This window comes from Lithobates pipiens, unplaced genomic scaffold, assembly GCF_037356315.1.
Source record: "Lithobates pipiens isolate NorthernLeopardFrog02 unplaced genomic scaffold, aLitPip1_a1.2 Scaffold_8, whole genome shotgun sequence".
NCBI classification, from domain to species: domain Eukaryota; kingdom Metazoa; phylum Chordata; class Amphibia; order Anura; family Ranidae; genus Lithobates; species Lithobates pipiens.
In genome coordinates this window covers 181,207,429-181,228,346 of record NW_027507903.1, presented here as the reverse complement: position 1 = coordinate 181,228,346, position 20,918 = coordinate 181,207,429, and the positions used below count along the sequence as shown (strand labels likewise).

The 20,918-nt window shown below is 40.0% G+C and overlaps 1 protein-coding gene across 7 annotated transcripts in view; it reads right to left on the bottom strand.

Moving 5' to 3' along the window:
* The window catches only part of KIF21A (kinesin family member 21A), a 270,632-nt gene that overhangs the window by 129,192 nt on the left and 120,522 nt on the right, over positions 1–20,918 (bottom strand). For 6 of the 7 annotated variants that reach the window (XM_077473889.1, XM_077473892.1, XM_077473894.1 and 3 more), the window contains exons 11-14: positions 18,015–18,218; positions 14,159–14,197; positions 7,716–7,797; positions 2,551–2,656 (exon numbers count right to left, since the gene is read on the bottom strand). In XM_077473889.1, the coding sequence (XP_077330015.1) occupies positions 2,551–2,656; positions 7,716–7,797; positions 14,159–14,197; positions 18,015–18,218 (431 nt within the window). The remainder of the gene's footprint in view (positions 1–2,550; positions 2,657–7,715; positions 7,798–14,158; positions 14,198–18,014; positions 18,219–20,918) is intronic. The other variant, XM_077473891.1, reaches the window with a different exon arrangement.

Sequence of the window (20,918 nt, the reverse complement as noted above, 5' to 3'; positions counted from 1 at the left end):
CAGATTATATATTAAAAACTGACTTGAAACTAGAAAGGAAATGACATAACAAGCAGTAAGATATATTTCCTTACAGAAGAAATGTCAGTTTAGCCAGACTGCAACCAACCAAATAGTACATTGCAGCCATCATGAACTTCTTTAGGGTCCATGCACACCGGGCTTAAAAAACGCTGCTTCTACAGGTGTTTTGCTTTTTGCTTGTAGAAGCAACACAACGTTATCCTGTGTGGCCATGCACATTAAAACGTTTAGTTGCATATTTTAACCACTTTCAGACCGGACCATTTTGCTGGTAAATGACCAGAGGTCTTTTTACAATTTGGCACTGCGCTGCTTTAACTGGTAATTGCGCGGTCATGCAATGTTGTACCCAAACAAAATTTGCGTCCTTTTCTTCCCACAAATAGAGCTTTCTTTTGATGGTATTTGATTGCCTCTGCGATTTTTATTTTTTGCGATATAAATGTAAAAAGACCGCAAGTTTTGAAAAAAAATGATATTTTCTACTTTTTGTTATTAGAAAAATCCAATAAACTCAATTTTAGTCATACATTTAGGCCAAAATGTATTCAGCCACATGTCTTTGGTAAAAAAAAAGTCAATAATTGTATATTTATTGGTTTGCGCAAAAGTTGTCACATCTACAAACTAAGGTACGTTTTCTGGAATTTACGCAGCTTTTAGTTTACGACTGCCTATCTCATTTCTTGAGGTGCTAAAATGGCAGGGCAGTACAAAACCCCCCCAAATGACCCCATTTTGGAAAGTAGACCCCCTAAGGAAATTGATAAGTGGCATGTTGAGCCCATTGAATATTTTATTTTTTTGCCTCAAGCGATTGAATAATGACAAAAAAAAAAAATTTTTTTTTTTACACAAAGTTGTCACTAAATGATATATTGCTCACACATGCTATGGGCATATGTGAAATGACACCCCAAAATAAATTCTGCTGCTTCTCCTGAGTACGGGGATACCACATATGTGGGACTTTTTGGGAGCCTAGCCGCGTACGGGGCCCCGAAAACCAAGCACCGCCTTCAGGCTTTCTAAGGGCGTTACAGTTTTGAAGGGCATAAAATGCCAAGATGGCACAAACCCCCCCCCCAAATGACCCCATTTTGGAAAGTAGACACCCCTAAATTTAGGGGTACACTAGTGAGACTAGGTAATAAATGGCGGGTGCCCTGAAACTATAAAAAAATAACTAACCAACCAGCGTCACCTGTAACAGTTATATGGTGATCACTGGTGAAAGGGTTAACTAGGGGGCAATCAGGGGGCTTTATGCGGTAGTATATGGGGGTCCCTGGCGCTATAAAAAGCTGCGGCGAACCTAAATACCTACCTGCCTAACTAGCGTCACCTGTGACACTAATACAGCGATCAGAAAAACGATCGCTTATTAGGCTGGGTTCACACTGGAGTGATGCGGGAACGCCACGAATCCGCGGCGGGTTCCCGCATCGCATGCCTCCCGGCGGCAGTTCACACTGACCTATGCGAACTGCTGGGAGTGTCAGTGAAATGTTAATGACACCCCCAGATCAGTTCGCATTTCGCAGTGCGATCTGCAAACTCGGATCGCATGGTGTGAACACCCATGCGATCCGATTCTGCTGCGGACCAAAAAAAGGGTCCCGTGCGAATTTGCGGCGGCTGCGGCGTGTGTGGCGGGTGCGGCGAATGGCTGAACTCGAATCGCACAGAGATCAGATGTGATTTGCACTGCAGTGCGGTGCGAATCACATTCGTTCTCATAAACCGCTGCAATGTGAACCCAGCCTTAGTGACACTGGCGACGGGGGGTGATCACGGGGTTAAACCTTTATTGGGGGGGTTAGGGGGGTACATTAGAACTAAAGGGGGCTAACCCTAACTGCCCTAACAGTTATTACAGTCACAAATGACACCAATGCAAAAAAAAAAAAAAAAAAAATGACATTGGTGTCACTGTGACTGGGGGGCAGGGGTAATTGGGGGGGTGATCGGGGGGGTGTGAGTGTGCCTGGCATGTTCTACTGTGTAGTGTCGTGTTGGTGCAACTCACCGATCCTCTCTCCTCGGTGTCGGAACGAAAAATACCGACACGGAGGAGAGATTACATCACTTCCTCTCCTGTGTTTACATTACAGGAGAGGAAGTGATGTCACGGAGCATTTTCATTCGTCGGGGGCGATCGCGAGGGGGTGGCCATGAATGAATGGCCGTCCCCTCGTCCGGGATCGCTCCCGAACAAATACCGACCGCCGCGGGCACCGGGCGGGGGCCCAATCGGGCCCCCGACCCGCGGGAAGGCAGGGACGTACATGTACGCCAATATGCCTGCCCGTGCCATTCTGTCGACGTACATCGTCGTGCGGCGGTCGGGAAGTGGTTAAGCCCAGCAATTAGAGGGAAAAAAAAAAATGCTAAAATACACCTGAACATCTCTACAAAAATTGTCTATATAGAGAACTGGCGTTTTTTTAAGCCCAGTGTACACGGACCCTAAATCCTTTACATTTCTACGACACCAAAGTAAGACACAAAAAAATACAAAAACACCTTTTTCATCCAATTCTGAATCCGATTCATCCGAGCTCTCCACAGCATCTTCCTCATCTTCATCTTCTTCATCCTCATCCTCTTCTTCATGATCACTACCTTCTTTCTAAAAAAATAAATAAAAAAATAAATAAATAAGATAGTGGGTGGAGGTGGATTTAAACCAGCCTCTTTCAACCCAGGTACTGCCCAATGTCAGGGTTTCCACAGCTACCTGGCTACGAAAGGCTGTGCTCGAGATTCCACTTTGGCAATGTAATGTTCTAAGCTGAGCTGAGACTGGCGGTGCTCTGACCTGTGCATCTGCAGTGTGAGCTTGATCAGGGGAACAGTGACATGCAGATCAGTGGATAGTTGCCTTAGAGTCCTGCCCTGCTGCCTTCCTCCTACAATGTACTACTAAACCTATTGTTCACCTGGAGGTGCAGGTACAGCAAATCTGCATATTTTTTTTATTTTTTAAGGCTTTATGTGTATGTACAGTGCCTTGAAAAGTATTCATACCTCTTGAAATTTTCCACATTTTGTCATGTTACAACCAAAAACGTAAAATGTATTTTATTGGGATTTTATGTGATAGACCAACACAAAGTGGCACATAATTGTAAAGTGGTAGGAAAATGATCAATGGTTTTCAACATTTTAACAAATAAACATATGAAATGTGTGGCGTGCATTTATATTCAGCCCCCTTTATTCTGATATCCCGAACTAAAATCTAGTGGAACCAATTACCTTCAGAAGTCACCTAATTAGTAAATAGAGTCCACCTGTGTGTAATTTAATCTCAGAATAAATACAGCTGTTCTGTGAAGCACTCAGATTTTTTTAGAGAACCTTAGTGAACAAACAGCATCATGAGGGCAAATGAACACATTAGACAGGTCAGGGATAAAGTTGTGGAAACGGAGGTAGCCAAGAGGCCCATGGTAAATCTGGAGGAGCTACAGAGATCCACAGCTTCTGGTAGGAGAATCTGTCCACAGGACAACTATTAGTCATGCACTGCACAAATCTGGTCTTTATGGAAGAGTTGCAAGAAAAAACTGTTGAAAGAAAGTCATAAAAAGTCCCGTTTGCAGAAGTCATGTGGGGGACACAGCAAATGTGGAAGAAGGTGCTCCGGTCAGATGATACCAAAATTGAACTTTTTGGCCTAAAAGCAAAACACTATGTGTGGCAAAAAACTAACACTGCACATTCACCCTGAACACACTATCCCCATGGTTAAGTATGGTGGTGGCAGCATCATGTTGTGGGGAGGGTGGATGGAACCAAATACAGGGAAATCTTCGAAGAAGACATGCTAGAGTCTGCAAAAGACTTGACTGAGGCAAAGGTTCACCTTCCAGCAGGACAGTGACCTTAAACATAAAGCCAGAGCTACAATGGAATGGTTTAGAATAGATCAAAGCATATTCATGTGTTAGAATGGCCCAGTCAAAGTCCAGACCTAAATCCAATTGAGAATCTGTGGCAAGACTTGAAAATTGCTGTTCACATATGCTCTCCATACAATCTGACAGAGCTTGAGCTATTTTACAAAGAATGGGCACAAATTTCATTCTGTAGGTGTGCTAGAGGGACTGCTATTTTAGATCTCCTTCACAAACGCAGCGAGGACTGACGCTCCTCGAAAAGTGATCTTTTACTCGTTTTTATACCCTAAACATGGCACCACTGCACTGAGTTGCCTCAAAAATAAAAATAAAAATTTTAAAAAGGCACCGTAATAAAAAAAAAAAAAGGGAGGTTGATTAACCCTGGTTAGACAAATGTTCTACCCCCTAACAGTTACATTTCAAAAGGTCAAATTTCTAGTATACGAAAACAAGAGTTAACCAACACGCTTGGATTTTGTGTGCATATGCCTTATGCACACAAAATCCAAGCGAGATGGTTAACTCTTGTGCCTGCCCCGCCCGTATTTCGGGTACTTTGGCGAGTTTGCATCTAAACTGCTTCTATCAATTCTTCAAAAGTACGTTTCCTAATCTAGCTTTGTTAAAAGAATAAAATAGGGCTGTGAAAATTAAAGATTAATTCCTCGATTAATCGTTAATTTTTTTGATCGATCAAAATTCTTTTGACCGGTACTCAGCTCTCCACCGACTTCCTGGGTCTTCAGGGAGTTCCGCCAGAGATCCGGTGACGTCAGCGGACTCCTCCCCCCTTCCCCAAGTGCCTCCGTCTGTTAACGAAGGGAAGGGGGAGGAGTCCGGTGACGTTGAAGTTTCTGATTGAACGTAACGTGTACGAGGGAGGAGCTACGCACGACGCCACCCGCTGCTGCCCTACGGAACTTACACCATTGTCAGCTACATGCTGTGTTTTTATCATCTTTATGTGAGTAATTAAATCTTATACTTAAGCACTTTGATCTTTTCTTTCTACCCATGACCTGAGATTGTGAGAGAAGTTTATGGTCCGTGTTAACCCTTTTGATACCCGCATGTAGGACCACCTGTTTGCACAGGGGTCCATGCCATAAGGTGAGTGTGATTAGTTAGACCAGAGGTGGAGGGATTGTCACGCTACTGTGGGGAAAAAAAATTACTTGCGTCAGTGCTACAGTTTGAATTTAAAACGTTTGTGTGAACTGTGAAGTTAAGTCATGGATTGTGGAAACGAACTAGTGTCAGATGATTGTATATAGTGTATACCACGTTTACCACTGACTTATGCAGACTTGCAATGCAAGGAGATTAGCTAAAAGTAGTTGGATCTGTATGTGCGTTATAATCGAAATTAGTCGATTAAAAAAAAAAATCAATTAATCGAACGCAAAATTTTTAATCAGCAACAGCCCTAGAATAAAAAATAAATAAAATAAAAAAAAACATTTAATCGTCCTACCTTTCAAATCATCAACATTACTACAGAATATTATCTAAACTAAAGTAAACCTCAATCCAGGAAATATAACCCCACTTGAACAAAACATAATGTCATTAGTGTTGTAAAACACCCAGGTCTCAGTAGCCAAAACGTCCAATAAGCAATAGCCATTTGAATGACAGGAGTAGGGTGTGCACAAGAGTTTTGACATGGGAGATCAAACCCAAGATTTAAAGAATAAGCCCTAGACACCCAGAGCACTCAATAGGTTTAATGAAGTGCCAGTAATGGCGCCCATTCACACTGATCTCCAGCCCAAACCACTCATGCCCGCACAACATTTTGGGCTGCAGTGAAACAGGGGGCAGTGTGATGTGCGTTTTATTGCAACCAATTCTTTTATTTTTAACACAAATGTTATCTTAAGTGTACAGACAGACAGCAATCCTTCAGTCATTTTTTCTTCTACTAGATCTTATGCCCTTGAGGTTTTAACTTTGGATAGTGAAACATAAAATTTGCTGCCAGTAAATGCCTTATATTTATTACTTTTCCTGGTCTTGTAATTTGCCTAGGCGAGTGATAGAAACATCAGGTATCCAGTTTTTTGCCCGCCCCCCCTCAATCTTATCTCAAGTTTGCTAGTGGAGGGGGGATGGGCAGTGGAGGAGAGATGAGGGAAGTCACAGGAGAGCTTAGGAGGGCTGCAGGATGCCAGATGAGGGCTGAGATAGAAAGAGACTGCAGAGATCCATCTGATCCATGCGGAGAACGATTGAATCAGATGTGCTCAGGCTTACGAACCATGCGTGACCTGAGGCATTTTGCTGTGCATACGTGATTTTCCGGGCCAGTGAGGCAGGGCAACACAGAGTATTGCAGGAAATCTGTGGCCAGGGCTTCAATTGTCCACAGTAAAACATGGCTGCTCGCACAAGAAACATGGGGTATTAAAAACAAGCATTCTGATATGCAAACAGATATGCAAACAGTTAACAGTAAAATGATAATTCCTAATTAAGCGTTACAGTTTTTGAACTGCATAATGCTGTATTTTTTTGGAATTTGCAAGTTTGACCGCAATTCCTCTTTAAAAGTGGTATGAAAAGGTTCAGCTTAACCTCCTGGCATCCGCACTATGGCCGAATGATGGCCACAGCGTGGATGTGAATTTCCAGGAGGCTATATGACGGCCTCCACTGCGCACGCTCCCTGCACGCACCTACAGACTCGGGTGATCACCGATCCAAGTAAAGGGCCAGTCCCGACCCCTTACCATGTTACCAACGACAGCTGATCACATGATGTAAACAAAAGCTCTGTAATCTTTTTTTTCTCCTCACGCTGACAGCGGAAGAGAAAAAAAAAAAAGCTGATCACTGGTTTATCTTAAAGGGACATCGGTCCCGAAAAGGAAGTGGCAATTATGCCTCATTTATAACAGTAACAGTGCCCACAAGTGCTGCCCATCAGTGTAACTGATCAGTGCCCATCACTGCCACCCATCAGCGTACATCAATGATGGACAAAAATGACCCGAAAACTGGTCTGGATAGGAGGGGGGTTTAAGTGTCCAGTAAGTAAGTGGTTAAAAAAAAATCATCATACTTATCTGCTCTTTGCAATGGTTTTGCACAGAGCAGCCCCGCTCCTTCTCGCGTTCCCAGCCGGTGTTCCAGGTTCCTCCCTTCACCAGTGCGCCCAGTAGTAAGCAACTTGCTATGGGGGCACTGGTGTGTGCTCACTTCCAAGCCCTGCTTATTGCATCCATATGACACAGAGCTGTGGCTTGGTCCCGCCCCCTCCTTATCGGCTCACTGACTGATTGACAGCAGTGGGAGGCATAGGCTCACTCTACTTTCTCAGCCATTGAGGAGAGGGAGCCCGGGGACAGCTGAGGCTCTTATTCACATCACTGGATTGAGAGAGGGGGGGGGGGGGGGGGGGGCGGCGGCAGCACACATTTTGTTTTTGTTTTTTACCTTCATACATAGAATGATAGAATGTATAAAAAAGGTAAAAAAATAAAATAAAAAAAACTTTCAGCCTTTAGAACCACTTTAATATCTCTGCACAGAAGAGCAGTGCACTGCATTTCTGTGTAATGAGATGCAGGAGTAAGAAAAGTGGTGCATAATATAGCACTGCTCTGGAACACAGTATAACCCTGACTTCTGGCCTGAACATGACATAGAAAACTATTGCTTTTTGTGCGTCATCGCAGTCACCTGTGTTTTTCCATGCATAAAAAGCAGGTAACTGCACCTAGTGTGAATATGCCCTAACCGAGAATCATTGGTTCTGAACAGAATCTCTCCCATACTTACATTATCCATTTCATTGGTTTCTTTTTCTGTAGAGCCTCGCTCTTCTGACTTTTCACCATCCCCATATTCATCTTTGACAGTACTAGAAAGTAACAAAAAATGAAAATGTCAAGTTAAACACTGTAACCGAGTATATGCTTGAGCTTTGTGCCAAGACAACAAAACAAAAATGGAAATAGAGTTTACAGTCATGTAGCCATAGCACTATACAGCTAATTTCCACTTGCAATTTTAGGTGACTTTTTCATGTAGAAACATCTGTGTCACAATTTAAGCAACACTTGTTTTCACAAATCAAAAGTATTTTCAGCTACAAACCATTTGCAAATCTACATAAAAGCCAATTATTTCCCATGATTATTTGAGGCAGTTTAGTAATGTAACTTTTGATTAAAAGTATTCCATTTTTATTCAGTAAATATGCATTTAATCAAACATAGTAATGGGAAATAACTGAAAAAGTTAGCTTTTGGTATAACATCCTAGGCATAGACTTATGGCTTTTGGCATTACTAATCAACTATGATAGATATCAATCGTGTTTAAAAAAAAAAAAAAAAAAACACACACATAAGTAAAATAAATAAATATGAATAAAAATGCAATGCATACATATAAATACAATCTCAAGCGCTATAAACCAAAAGAAAGCAATTGGCTTATCTAACCTTATTGCTTTATCTAACAATGCATGCCATATTAGAAGCATGGCTGTAAAATTTGCAAGGTGCAGGACCATGACTACAAAAAAAATGCCCATCATATAAATGACTCTACTGTTTAGTGATGACTACAATCTGATATCTGAAAGCATAGTAGTTTGCAAGTGGGAACAAGCCTCTATATTATTACAGCAAAATGTCCAAGAAAGATTAACTCTCTCTAAAACAGAAATATAATTGATGAAGCATCACTTTGACAAGAAACATGTTACATGTTCTACTGCTCGGTATCTTAAAAAAAATTTCATTGCATGTTTCTATGTCACTAGACACTTCATAACAATGGTAAAAGATGGAACCATGGAACAAATTGGACAGGACTACAGAGAAAGAAAAAACAGAGCTCCAAGTAAATATACTGTAAAAGATGTTTCCTAGAAAGAAGCAAGTCAAATAAAAGCTGTTAGGTCAAGAATTTGTGAGGATGGCAAAGAAACAGATTGGCTTAGTGCAGACTGCATAAATATACTGTCCATAATGCATAAGGTGCAGATATTTTGGTGAAACTGTGCAATGAGCTTTAAGCTATCAAAACATGTCCTTAGGGCCCTTTCCCATTTGTGCACATGCTCACATATGTGTGTTGCATTGAACGGGCCTGTTAATTTTCTATCAGCCCTTAATGTGCATCTATGGAGCAAAAATCATACTGGAAATAATCAGTTTTGAGAGTGCCTGCATATTAGAATGGCAGTAAAAAATAGCACAACCCCCCACAATGTACCTAGTGCTGGGCCACAACAAGGGCACACAAGTGAGAGTGGGTTCTACGATAGTGCAGAGTTCGCTACAGCAGGATTTTTGCAGTGGTCATACACAGGCTGTTCAGACACCATGTTTGGGATCATTTATTGATGTACTATGCTGTACAGTGGGTGGAACAGATCATGAGATTAAAACCGTTGTGTCCACCCTCTGCAGCAATCATTTCACCACTCACTTTACAGGACAGAACTACAGGGGGGGGGGGGGGGATGTACAAGACCAGTGGCCACTGGTCTTATGAACAGGATATGAGAGGAACAGAGGGCTCCTCACAGAATAAAAAGGCTGGATTTCTGACTTCCAAGGGGAACGAGCACCAACAGATTGCTGCCAAAAGGGGATGGGTTGTGCCAATGCACTAAAGCAATGCCTGGGGCTGGTTCACATCACTTGCAGTGCAAGTTTTTTCATGCCACACAGAAATGTGCTGCCCTCTGTAGTTGCACGTGGGTGCTATTAAATCTTAATGGTAACCCCACTCATCTAGCAAACCCTGGTATGTTCGCGGCCACTAAAATGCATGGGAGTGGAACTAAAATTGGCATGTTATAAAAACCTTCCCTGCCAATACTTTTTATGGCAGAAGGGAATGTGTGCAGGTAACTTCTGTTGATGCTTATACCTGCCTGCACTTTTTTCTGTAAGTGTACACTGAACCATGCACGACCAGCTCAGCGTACAATCTCAGCATGATTCTTTACTGGGGGAAAACATTGCAGCTCTGAGTATAACCTATATGCAGCCATTGAGCTCAGCTAAGTTTTCATGCCAAGAAGCACTTGGCAGGGATGTGTGGCATGCAATTCTATTTGTCATTCATACATATAAAGCTTTAGTTTAAGGGAACAGAAAGTGGGCACTGTTGTAGCTTAGGGAGATGGTGGAATGATCATGAAAAGTGCCACTCACAGTAAATATAATTCAATATAAAACATACCTAACCTCATAGTTTTGTCTAGATATAACGGGGTGGATTTATAAAACAGTCTGACATTCACCCAACATTTACAACGGGTGAATATTTCACAGTGCATGTGTTTTGAATGACAGTAATTGATTCATTGTCAGTGAAAGTTTGTTAAAAGTCACATACAATGATAAATAACCCCCCTTGTATTAATTGATATCACCATCCAATATCTGCACCCTACGCATATTAAATCAGTGATAAAAAAAATAAGGATTGTGTTCATCAAGAATAGGGAGGTATTTTGTGCACAAGCGACTCCTGGCCATTGCTGCCAGCCCCACTTTACAATGCACAGAATAGCCTAAATAAAGGTGTAGTAAATCCAGCTCATTTATGAATTTTAAGTGTATTGTTCAGTTAATTCTGCATTTAAACCAACTACCAGTCATTCTATTTTAATACTTGCTTATGTTTGTCAGCAAGGCATTTTGCACAGTAAAATTATGCATTTAACATTTTCCAACTGTTTACAGTGGCATGAAGAATAAATTTGAAAATTTTCAGTTTTTCTACATCTTTTTGACAATAAATGTGAACATGGGAATCCTGAAGCTCTAATGCCCCGTACACACGAGCGGACTTTTCGACATCCAAACTCCGACGGACTGAGTCCGGCGGACTATCCGATCGTGTGTGGGCTGCAACGGACTTTAGCGAAGCTAAAGTCTGACGGACTTTAGAAATGAAGCATGCTTTAAATTTTCCCGACGGAACTCCGCCGGACCCGGTCCCCTTTGAAAAATCCGCTCGTGTGTGTGCTACTCCGACGGACTAAAACCGACGCTAGGGCAGCTATTGGCTACTGTCTAGGAACTTCCTACGTCGAATCCAGTCGTACGTCATCACGTTCGACTCCGTCGGAGTTTGGTGTGATGGTGTGTGGTCAAGTCCGTTCGGTCGAAAAGTCCGCCAGAACTCCGTCGGAACTCCGGCGGAACTCCGGCGGAACTCCTTTGGAGGTCTGTCAGACTTAATCCCTCTCGTGTGTACGGGGCATTAGAAATTCACTGCCATATGACAAGTTTGATGGAACTGCATAGGGTTAAAAAAGGATCCCATATATTCACTGTAAGTAGAAACTTCACTCCATTCGGTAGCTGGTCTTTAGGAAATTCTCTAGTTACACTTACAAATATTGCTAGGTACAGTCCTGCGCCTATTAACCTACTGAAGAGATATTGTATAGGTAAGTCTACACAAAAGTGAAGGGAGCTGCCCTGTATTTGCGTAGTACTGTGCATAGCCAGCTCAAGGAAACCCTTGTAAACAATACCAGAGTGTTTAAGGAAGGATGGAAGCCTGAAGAAATGCTTCTGATATGACGTCTGTAATGTCTTTTTTTTTTTTTAACTTGCAGTGAGTGTTGTGAACAGTGGTGGTAGGGGACCCACTAACAATAGTGTGGTTGTGATTGAACATACTTTAGAATTAAAATGCCACCTCATGTCTGTCTACATTTCTAAAACAAAAAAATCTGACACTGTATCAAGCAAGTGAGACAAATAGTATCTGATCAGACTTATGTAACCAATTTCCCTACCGGAAACATTTCGGATTTTGCTAAAGTTATAGAAAACCTGCATCTCCACAACAGGTGAAACAGTAACTAATGAACATTATTGATTGTATAGACTTCTTGTCTTATTCTAATAAAAACCAGACAAAAAAGTGAGCAGAAGTTTCCAAGTTGGTTAAAAATGCCAGAAAACTTACAACACATCTTTACTTGGTTTTCTATTTTATTGTGAGGCCCAGACTTGCTGTGATAATAAACTGCACTGGGTCAAAATACCCAAGTCACAGGTGTTACACCCACATGATCTATGCCTGGTTTGTGTAGGAGTGTTTTCTTGCGCAGCACTTTTCGACTTCCTTTCACCCCAGCTTGTAGGCCCCTACTGTAAGTAAAAACCATGAACCTCTGCACTAGGGCTGAAACAACTAATCGATTAATTGACAACTAATCGATTATGAAATTAATTGATTACTATTTTCATAATCGATCAGCCAGTAACATAATGGGGTTAAAAAAAAAAAAAAAAAAAAAAAAAAAAAAAAAAAACTAAAATGAGCCCTTTATAGTACAAAAAGAGCAAATAATCGCTACTGTAAATATTACTTTCACAGTTCTACAGAAAAAAAAATGAACCCCTTATAGTAGTGATTATCTGCTTTTTTCTACTATAAAGGGCTAATTTTAGTTTTTTTTAACCCCATTATGTTACCAAACATCTTGGTTCACATCTATATGCTTATTGGTGCTTTTTGCAGAAATGCACTACAGTTCATTTACATGGTTTCCTATTGGACACGTTGACAGGGGTCAGAGACTTTTAAACGCCAAATGGTGCTTTATTTGTGCAATATACTTCAATGGAGAAGCTGCAGAAAAGCATGTAATGTGTTTTTGCAGCAATTTGTGTTTTTGTCTGCCCAAAAAAAATGCAAAAATGCAAATTGCTGTAAAATCACGTGCGCAAAAATCAAAACGCATAGCAGAAAGCACTGCAGAAACAGATCAAAAGCAAACTGCATAGGTATGCACCGAGCCTTATGCTGGCCACACAGATCAATTTTTCAGATGAGAATATTCAGATGAAAAATCTTTGTACATTCGCTGAATGAAAGAATTGTTTGAAATTTTCACTTTTTAACATTCTGTTTTTAAAATGAATGTAATTTTTGAACAAAAAACGCATACACTGTCTGAAAATTCCTTTGACTAAGAAGTTTTCTATTATTTCCAAATTTTCCCGTCACTGTGGTTGAAAATGAACGTCAATTTGACCCACTTTTTTTTTTTTAAGGTTATTAAGCGATTAATAGAAACAATAATCGGCCAACTAATCGATTATGAAAATAATCGTTAGTTGCAGCCCTACTCTGCACTACACTATAGCGTTAAGCACAGAAAAATAAGATGTTCACTAAGACATGCTTTACATCCTGATATAGAATCAAACTTTTTGTGGATTCGTTTTCTATACAAACTATGGAAAAAGTAAAACACCGACATATGAAAAAAAAAGCTATTCATACAGTGTGTGTGTTTTAAGAAGCTGGTTTGCATGTAGGTTTCCTTTAAAGTGAAACCGTAGCCCTTACGAATGTCTTAAGCATACATGTGAAAACAATTCAGTGGGAATTATCTTTTCAATGTGTGAAAAAGAATTCAAAATCAAATTTTTCATATACAACTTGTAATTATTTCTGTATAACCGAGCAGCCTATTTGAGCCAGTATCAAAGCTTGTGACTGATAAGGATTGGTAGTCAGCTGCCTTGGCTGGGTTCTCAAGAGCAACAATTTCTCCTCGTGTCCTATTTTCATTTAAAATATTTTGATTTGGTAATATAGAAACTTGCTCTAGTCACAGTAATTCTGCGTACACACGATCGGACTTTCCGGCAGACTAGGTCTAAAGGAATCAGTCTGGACAAACCAATCGTGTGGGGGCTAGTCCGATCGTTTTTCGAAAAATAAATCCTAGAAATAGAACATGTTTCAAATCTATCCGACGGACTCAATTCCAACAGACTATAATCAGGAAAACCGTTTGTCTGTGTGCTGGTCTGACGGACCAAATACGACGCAAGGGAAGCTACTGGCTATTGAACTTCCTTGTTTAGTCCTGTTTACGTCATCACGTTCAAAACAAACGGACTTATGAATGGCGAAGTCCGTTCGGAAAGTCAGTCGGGAAGACCATCGGACCTAGTCTGCCGGAAAGTCTGGTCGTGTGCATGCGGCATAAGTATTTCTTAACGACCAGTCCACTTTAAAGCTTTCTAAAGTACTACACTGGTACAGGTCTAAGACAAATGTTTATGCTGGCAATTATCAAACACTTAAATGCATAAAATGATGCTGGAATTATTTCATTATACTGTGTTAATTAAAAAAAAAAAAAGTTATTTTTTTTTGTTGTAAAACAGGTGAAGATCCAACTAAAAACAAATATTAGAGATAAAGGGGAGTATTCCAACCTTCTTTCTTCTTGGTTGCTTTCCTGAAGCTGCTGTAGCCTTCAAAAGCAGAAGTACAGAATAGGCAGCCAAACCAATGCAGGACAGACCAGACAAACAATCAAAGTTATAAAGGTAAAAATGGTGCATGAACGTCCCACCTTCAACATACATTATACTTAATGGTAAGCATTATGTAAAAAAACAAAAAAACTAATTAAAATCTTCTCACAAAGACAAAGCTGTGAATTATATTCCGTGGCACATTTCAATACACTACTATCAAGAAGAGTATATTAATAGATCCAGTTAAACATAAGATTGTAAAGGAAGAGCAATGAAATCAAACTGGCATATATAAATAATGTGCTGGTATTACAGCCACAGATTCTGCTTTAGAAGTGCCACAGACTACAAATGGTCCCTCTTATTATGATTTTGCAGTTAGCAAACCATGCTTAGGCAGCCCATAGATGGATCAGTTTTTTTTTTTTGTTCAACTAGCCAGTTAAACAAAAAGGTGGATGGAGGAATCCTCCCCACTGAGCTATTATATGCCGACATCGGGAAGACTTTCCTGCTGTCAGAATACACTGATCAGCATTGCAGGCTACAGCCAGCAGCACTGATCAAGCAGGGAAAATCCAGCAGGATGGTTGTACAGAAGTTGTCCGAATAACCTCCCCTCCCATACATAAATGGAGATTTGGCCAGTCCCTGTGGAAATCTGGCTGGCTTAAATGTTAATCTGGTCTGTTGAACATTGTTCAGCTGCTCTTCCACTGTGTGAAGAGCAATTTTATAATATGGAAATATGTTCTGCCAATTCTCCTCGATTACATCAAAAATAAAATATAATCAAAACACTTGTTAATTGACCTGATATAAAAAAAAAAAAAAATGATGCTGCATCGACCCAGTTGACCATAACTTTGCCATGTCCACCTTTAATGGCAAGACAGATGGCTTTTGTGAATGTAAGCCTAAAGTCTAAGGCGTAAGGCCAAGGTCTAAGCAAAACAGTTTATAGAAGTGTATTTTACAGACGTACACTTTCTCCCCAGCTAGCATTACAGATTCTGTCAGATGCAGATCTCAGAGTATTTAATGCCCTATTTACCTGTAAGCTGAATTTGGGCTGTACTGCACTCAGAAGTCAAAGCAACAAGCACACCTCATTGTGCAGTATTTCACCAAGCAGGCAATATAGATTTTTCAACATGCGGCTGACAGCACTAGTGGCATGGGAAGATGTTTCTGGTGAAGAAAGCTGCTTGAGCCCACATGCAATGGGCTTTATAGATAAAGCCAGCCATTGTCTGAATATATGGTACAATTCTCCTTGCATGCAGTTCATGCAGCAAAAGGTAGCCATTCAATTATAACCATAGTTTTGGTCAGTGGGACTACACCATCCTGAAGATGAGGAGGAAGTGTTTGCCTGAATCTCAGTGCCGTCTGCTTTTTTTATTCCTAAAAATCATTGTTCTATGCTGGGTTAGTGACCCACCAATGGAAAAAGATATAGAATGATGATTGCCATGTGGTATACATAATTCATGTCATGGCAAGGTCTGCTAGCAACACATCATCACATCAGGGATTAAAGCGACACTAAATTCTGGCTCCTGAGATAGACTAGGGACTATGGGATTTGTAGTGTGCATATAGCAGTGCACTGCTTGTGCCAAACAAATGGGAAAATGAGAGGTTCAGGAGCTCACTGAGGATGTTACAAGCAGGCAAAAAAACAAAGTAAGAAACCATTTCATAAAATCTAGATTACAGGGCCATTAAGTTGCGGATGTCTATAGATTATTTCTGGAGCATAAGAACATTGCTTAGGATCACTTTAAAAACCTTCATAGCTAGAATATGATGGCAATCCTACCTTGTCTGTAGTTTCCTTCTGAATAAACGGGCAGTATTAGCAATTATTGTCAAAAACTATTAACGTGAGCACAACATAGTCCATAAGGCCCCTTTCACACTGGGACGGTGCGGGCGTAGGCGGTAAAGCGCCGCTATTTTTAGCAGCGTTTTACCGTTGTTTTAGCGGCGTTCTGAAAAAGGGTTCAACCCTGAAAAAAAAGTGTTAAAACCACCTGCAAAATGCCGCTGTAGCGGCGCTTTGCTGGCGGTATAGCCGCGCTGCCCCACTGATTTCAATGGGTAGGAGCGTTTTAGGAGCGGTGAATACACCGCTCCTTTCACCGCTCTAAACATGCGTCTAGCAGGACTTTTTTCACCGCCCTGCCAGCGCACTGCTCCAGTGTGAAAGCCCTCCGGCTTTCACACTGGAGTGAAAGGGGACGTTTTTTTCAGGCGCTACACAGTAATAGTAATAAATCATTGCAATTAACACTACAAATTTTTAGCACTAAAACGTATTTAGAAGGATCATAGTTCGGTAATTGTTAAGGTAGGTTTGAAAACACATAAAAACAACAGTAATTCTCAAGTGCCACACATATATACTGTAAGCACTAAAAATTGCAAATTCTTATGAATACATAATGAAAAGACAAATTACATGCAATGGTTTTTCCTGTATTGAAATGGCTGCTATAGCAACCTATATAAAAAGTAATCTATTTAGATAACAACTATACTTTAAAAAAAACACATACACTCTTTTAAATATACCCAGGGATACCAAGCAAATGTGCGGAAAGACGCTTTTACATCTTTTCTTTGAAATATCATCATAGGCCAATGCCGGGGGAAATGTTTAAAAAAAAAAAAAAAAAAAAAAAGACAGGAGGTAGCTTTTGTAAAGTTTCTTCTTGTCCTTGATTATATTAAAAGAGCTAAGTATTTTAGGAATACAGTTATCCTTTAGGCTGGGTTCACACTGATGCAAACTGGATGTGGGTTTCCCCGCATGGCTGTGTCTGCACACAATGTGATCCCAGCCTTACAGAAGAAGGGCAAATCCTAATAATACTTTTCATTTTTCCACTGACATTTGTTGCAGTGTTTTAATTAAATTAATTATAAGTTGTGTTGTAACGTTATGTTAGGAAGGTATGTTCCTTCTCACATGTACAAATCAGAAAAATATTTATTGGTGCTTCCGTCTGAGCTTTACAGATGTAAAAAGAAAATGTTGATATCTCAACATGCCAGCTTGTTAAGTGACCACTTCTAATACTGTAAAGGAAAAACTGCAATTAAAACCATTCAATTTGCATAGAATTCAAGTATTTTATAAACCCATTCAGCCAGATTTAATAGCCCTTTGATAGCGTTAAATAGTAAGACTGCAGTACTGGCAACTATACTTTAGCTACCAGCAGCCAGATAGATTAGATGAACTGAAAGATGACAGGAATCTTTCTGCAAGTAAGTGTCAGGAGTCATGAGACATGAGACATTGCAAAATGTTCATGTTTGCAATATGAAAGATATAAAAGTTATATAAAAAAAACAAAAAAAGAAAACACCGCTACGTTTATACCCAACTTAATGCGGTACAGAAATGTGTATGTAACCACATATCTTTTACATGGGCTAATTAGCTTTATGTACTGCATGATTTTCCTATAGGGTCACATGTCTTTACCATGATGTGCAACAAAAGGTGACTACAAACCCTACCATAAGCACACTGCAACTCATGTTGGTGACTATTAGGATAGATGAAAAATCCAATAAATTATATACATTTCAGGCATCAATACAAAATTACTTTTTCTAAAGATGTATATCAATTAAAAAAAAATAAAACATGCTTCATAAAAGAACATTTTGTAATACATGTACATTAATAACACAAGCATCTGATGAAATGAAGTGAAGCATCTAGTCGGTAAACAAACAAAAAGACCATAGAAAATGTTACCATAGAGACACATGTACATAAGTTAACCATTACCTCCTCTTCTTCTTTTTTTCCTTCTTTCTCAATTTTTCCAAGTCTTTCTTGGCAAGATCTATGATTTCATTGGTTTCCTTCTCAGCTGGAATTAAAGGTGCAGAGAATGGTGTGTGGCCAGAAAAATAGGAAGTCCTCGATGAGGCTCTTGACAGGCTCTTTCGAAGATTTTCATTCATAGCTTCACTTTCCAGGAACTTTGCACTAAAAACACCAAAGTTTAAAAAAACAAACAAAAAAACAACTGAGGTTTAATAACATGGAAGCAAAGCAAAATACTGTCTAAGGCCGAGTTCACACTGGCATTAAGAGCAGGCGTTTGATAGGCGTTAAAAACATCCCTCAAACATTCATGCACAAGATATAATAGACAGCACATTGTGCTGTTAACATTAAGCATTAACGTTACTTCAAAATTGAAGCCTCATGTCGAGTTGGGAGGCATTTGAGGCCTTTCAACACCTCCCATTCAAGTCTATGGTGACACTCAGCAAACGTTTTGGCAGGCGTTTTTGGCGCAGTTTTTGTGTGGTTGTGGCGCGTTCAAATTTGTTTTATTTCTGTCACTTTCCATTGTGGAACAGTTTTAATTCCGATCAAACGCTACGAAACCACACATAGGGCATTTAGGGAGCATTTTTACCGCTTGTTAAATGCCCCATTCTAAAGCTCATTGAGGCCTGTCTGACGCCCATACCAATGCCATATAAATGCTATAGGAGTGCTTGTTGAGCGCCTGAAATTTAGTCAAGTGTGAATAAGCCCTAAAGTAGGTTACATAGTTTTCAATAGCATAGTTCACACCAGTGCTTTCAGTTCCAGTGCATTCCAGTCAAAAGAACAAGAACATGCTGCATTTTTCCTGCACAGAACTGTACTAGAAGTAAAAATCACAGGAACGCAATAAAAACACACACACAAAAAAAAACCATCTGGAGTGCATCAAAAATGCGCAGCAGAAACATATCCGGAAAGGATCTGGAGGACGTTTTTGTGGTGTGAACTAGCCCTAACAAATTTAAGTGGGCACCGCCTCCAATACAATGCTGCTTCACAGTATTGTTACAAACTATCTTGGGTTGCAAGCATACAAGCCCTACATCAACTAAACACATTTGGTGGGCTATAACCTAATATACAACTTCAAGAAGATCCAGTCATATTCTAGATTACATTTTCTAGAGCAGCTCATGGTTCATAAAATAAAGGAAAACCAAACTTCAGCTTTGAAGCAAAAGTATTTATTACTGTGGTGGCAAGAAACGTAAAGCGATCAGCCACCTGGCTTTACAAGAAGGGCCGCGGTTTTAAAAAAACAGTACCAGGATCCTGCCGTAACCAACTGCGGTCCAGGAGAAAAAAAATTATGTTATAATAAATATAAATAAAATTATATATATATATATATATATATATATATATATATATATATATATATATATATATATATATATATATATATATATATATATATATATATATATATATATATATATATATATAAAATCATATCATGCACAGTTGTGCTCAAGTTTACATACCCTGGCAGGATTTATTTTACGATTTCTTGGCCATTTTTCAGAGAATATAAATAACACAAAAACATTTGTTTCACTCATGGTTATTGTTTGGCTGAAGCCATTTATTATAAATCAACTGCGTTTACTCTTTAAAATCATAATGACAACAGAAATTACCCAAATGACCCTGATCAAAAGTTTACATACCCTGGTGATTTTAGCCTGATAACATACACACAAGTTGACACAAAGGGGCTTGAATGGATATTGAAGGTAACCATCCTCACCTATGATCTGTTTGCTTGCAATTAGCGTGTGTATAAAAGGTCAATGAGTTTCTGGACTCTTGACAGACCCTTGCATCTTTCATCCAGTGCTGCACTGTAGTTTCTGGATTCTCAGTCAATGGGAAAGCAAAAGAATTGTCAAAGGGTCTGCGGGAAAAGGCAGTTAAACTGTATAAAACAGGAAAGGGATATAAAAAGATATCCAAGGAATTGAAAATGCCAATCAGCAGTGTTCAAACTCTAATCAAGAAGTGGAAAACGAGGGGTTCTGTTGAAACCAAACCACAGCCAGGTAGACCAACTAAAAATTCAGACAACTGCCAGGAAAATTGTTCGGGATGCAAAGAAAAACCCACAAAGAGCTTCAGATGAAATACAGGACTCTGAAAACATGTGGTGTGGCTGTTTCAAGATGCACAATAAGGGGGCACTTGAAGAAAGATGGGCTGCATGGGTGAGTTGCCAAAAGAAAGCCATTATTACGCAAACGCCACAAAGTATCCCGCTTATAATACCCCAAACTGCACAGAGACAAGCCTCAAACCTTCTGGCACAAAGTCATTTAGAGAGGAGTCAACAAGGCCTATGATGAAAGATACACGATTTCTACTTTGAAACATGGAGGTGGATTACTAGTGTTTTAGGGATGCGTGAGCTACAAAAGGCACAGGAAATTTTGTCAAAATTGATGACAAGATGAATGCAGTAGGTTATCAAAAAATTCTGGAGGAACATTTGCATTCATCAGCCAGGAAGCAGCGCATAGGACGTACTTGGACATTCCAACATGACCCAAAACACAAGGCCAAGTCGACCAGTCATTGGCTACAACAGAATAAAGTGAAGGTTCTGGAGTGGCCATCTCAGTCTCCTGACCTCAATATCATTGAGCCACTCTGGAGAGATCTCAACTGTGCAGTTCATGCAAGACAGCCCAAGAATTTAGAGGAATTGGAGGCTTTTTGCCAAGCGGAATGGGCAGCTTTACCATCTGAGAAGATGAAGCGCTTCATCCACAAAAGACTTCAAGCTGTCATTGATGCAAAAGGGGGCAATAAACGGTATTAAGAACTGGGGTATGTAAACTTTTGATCAGG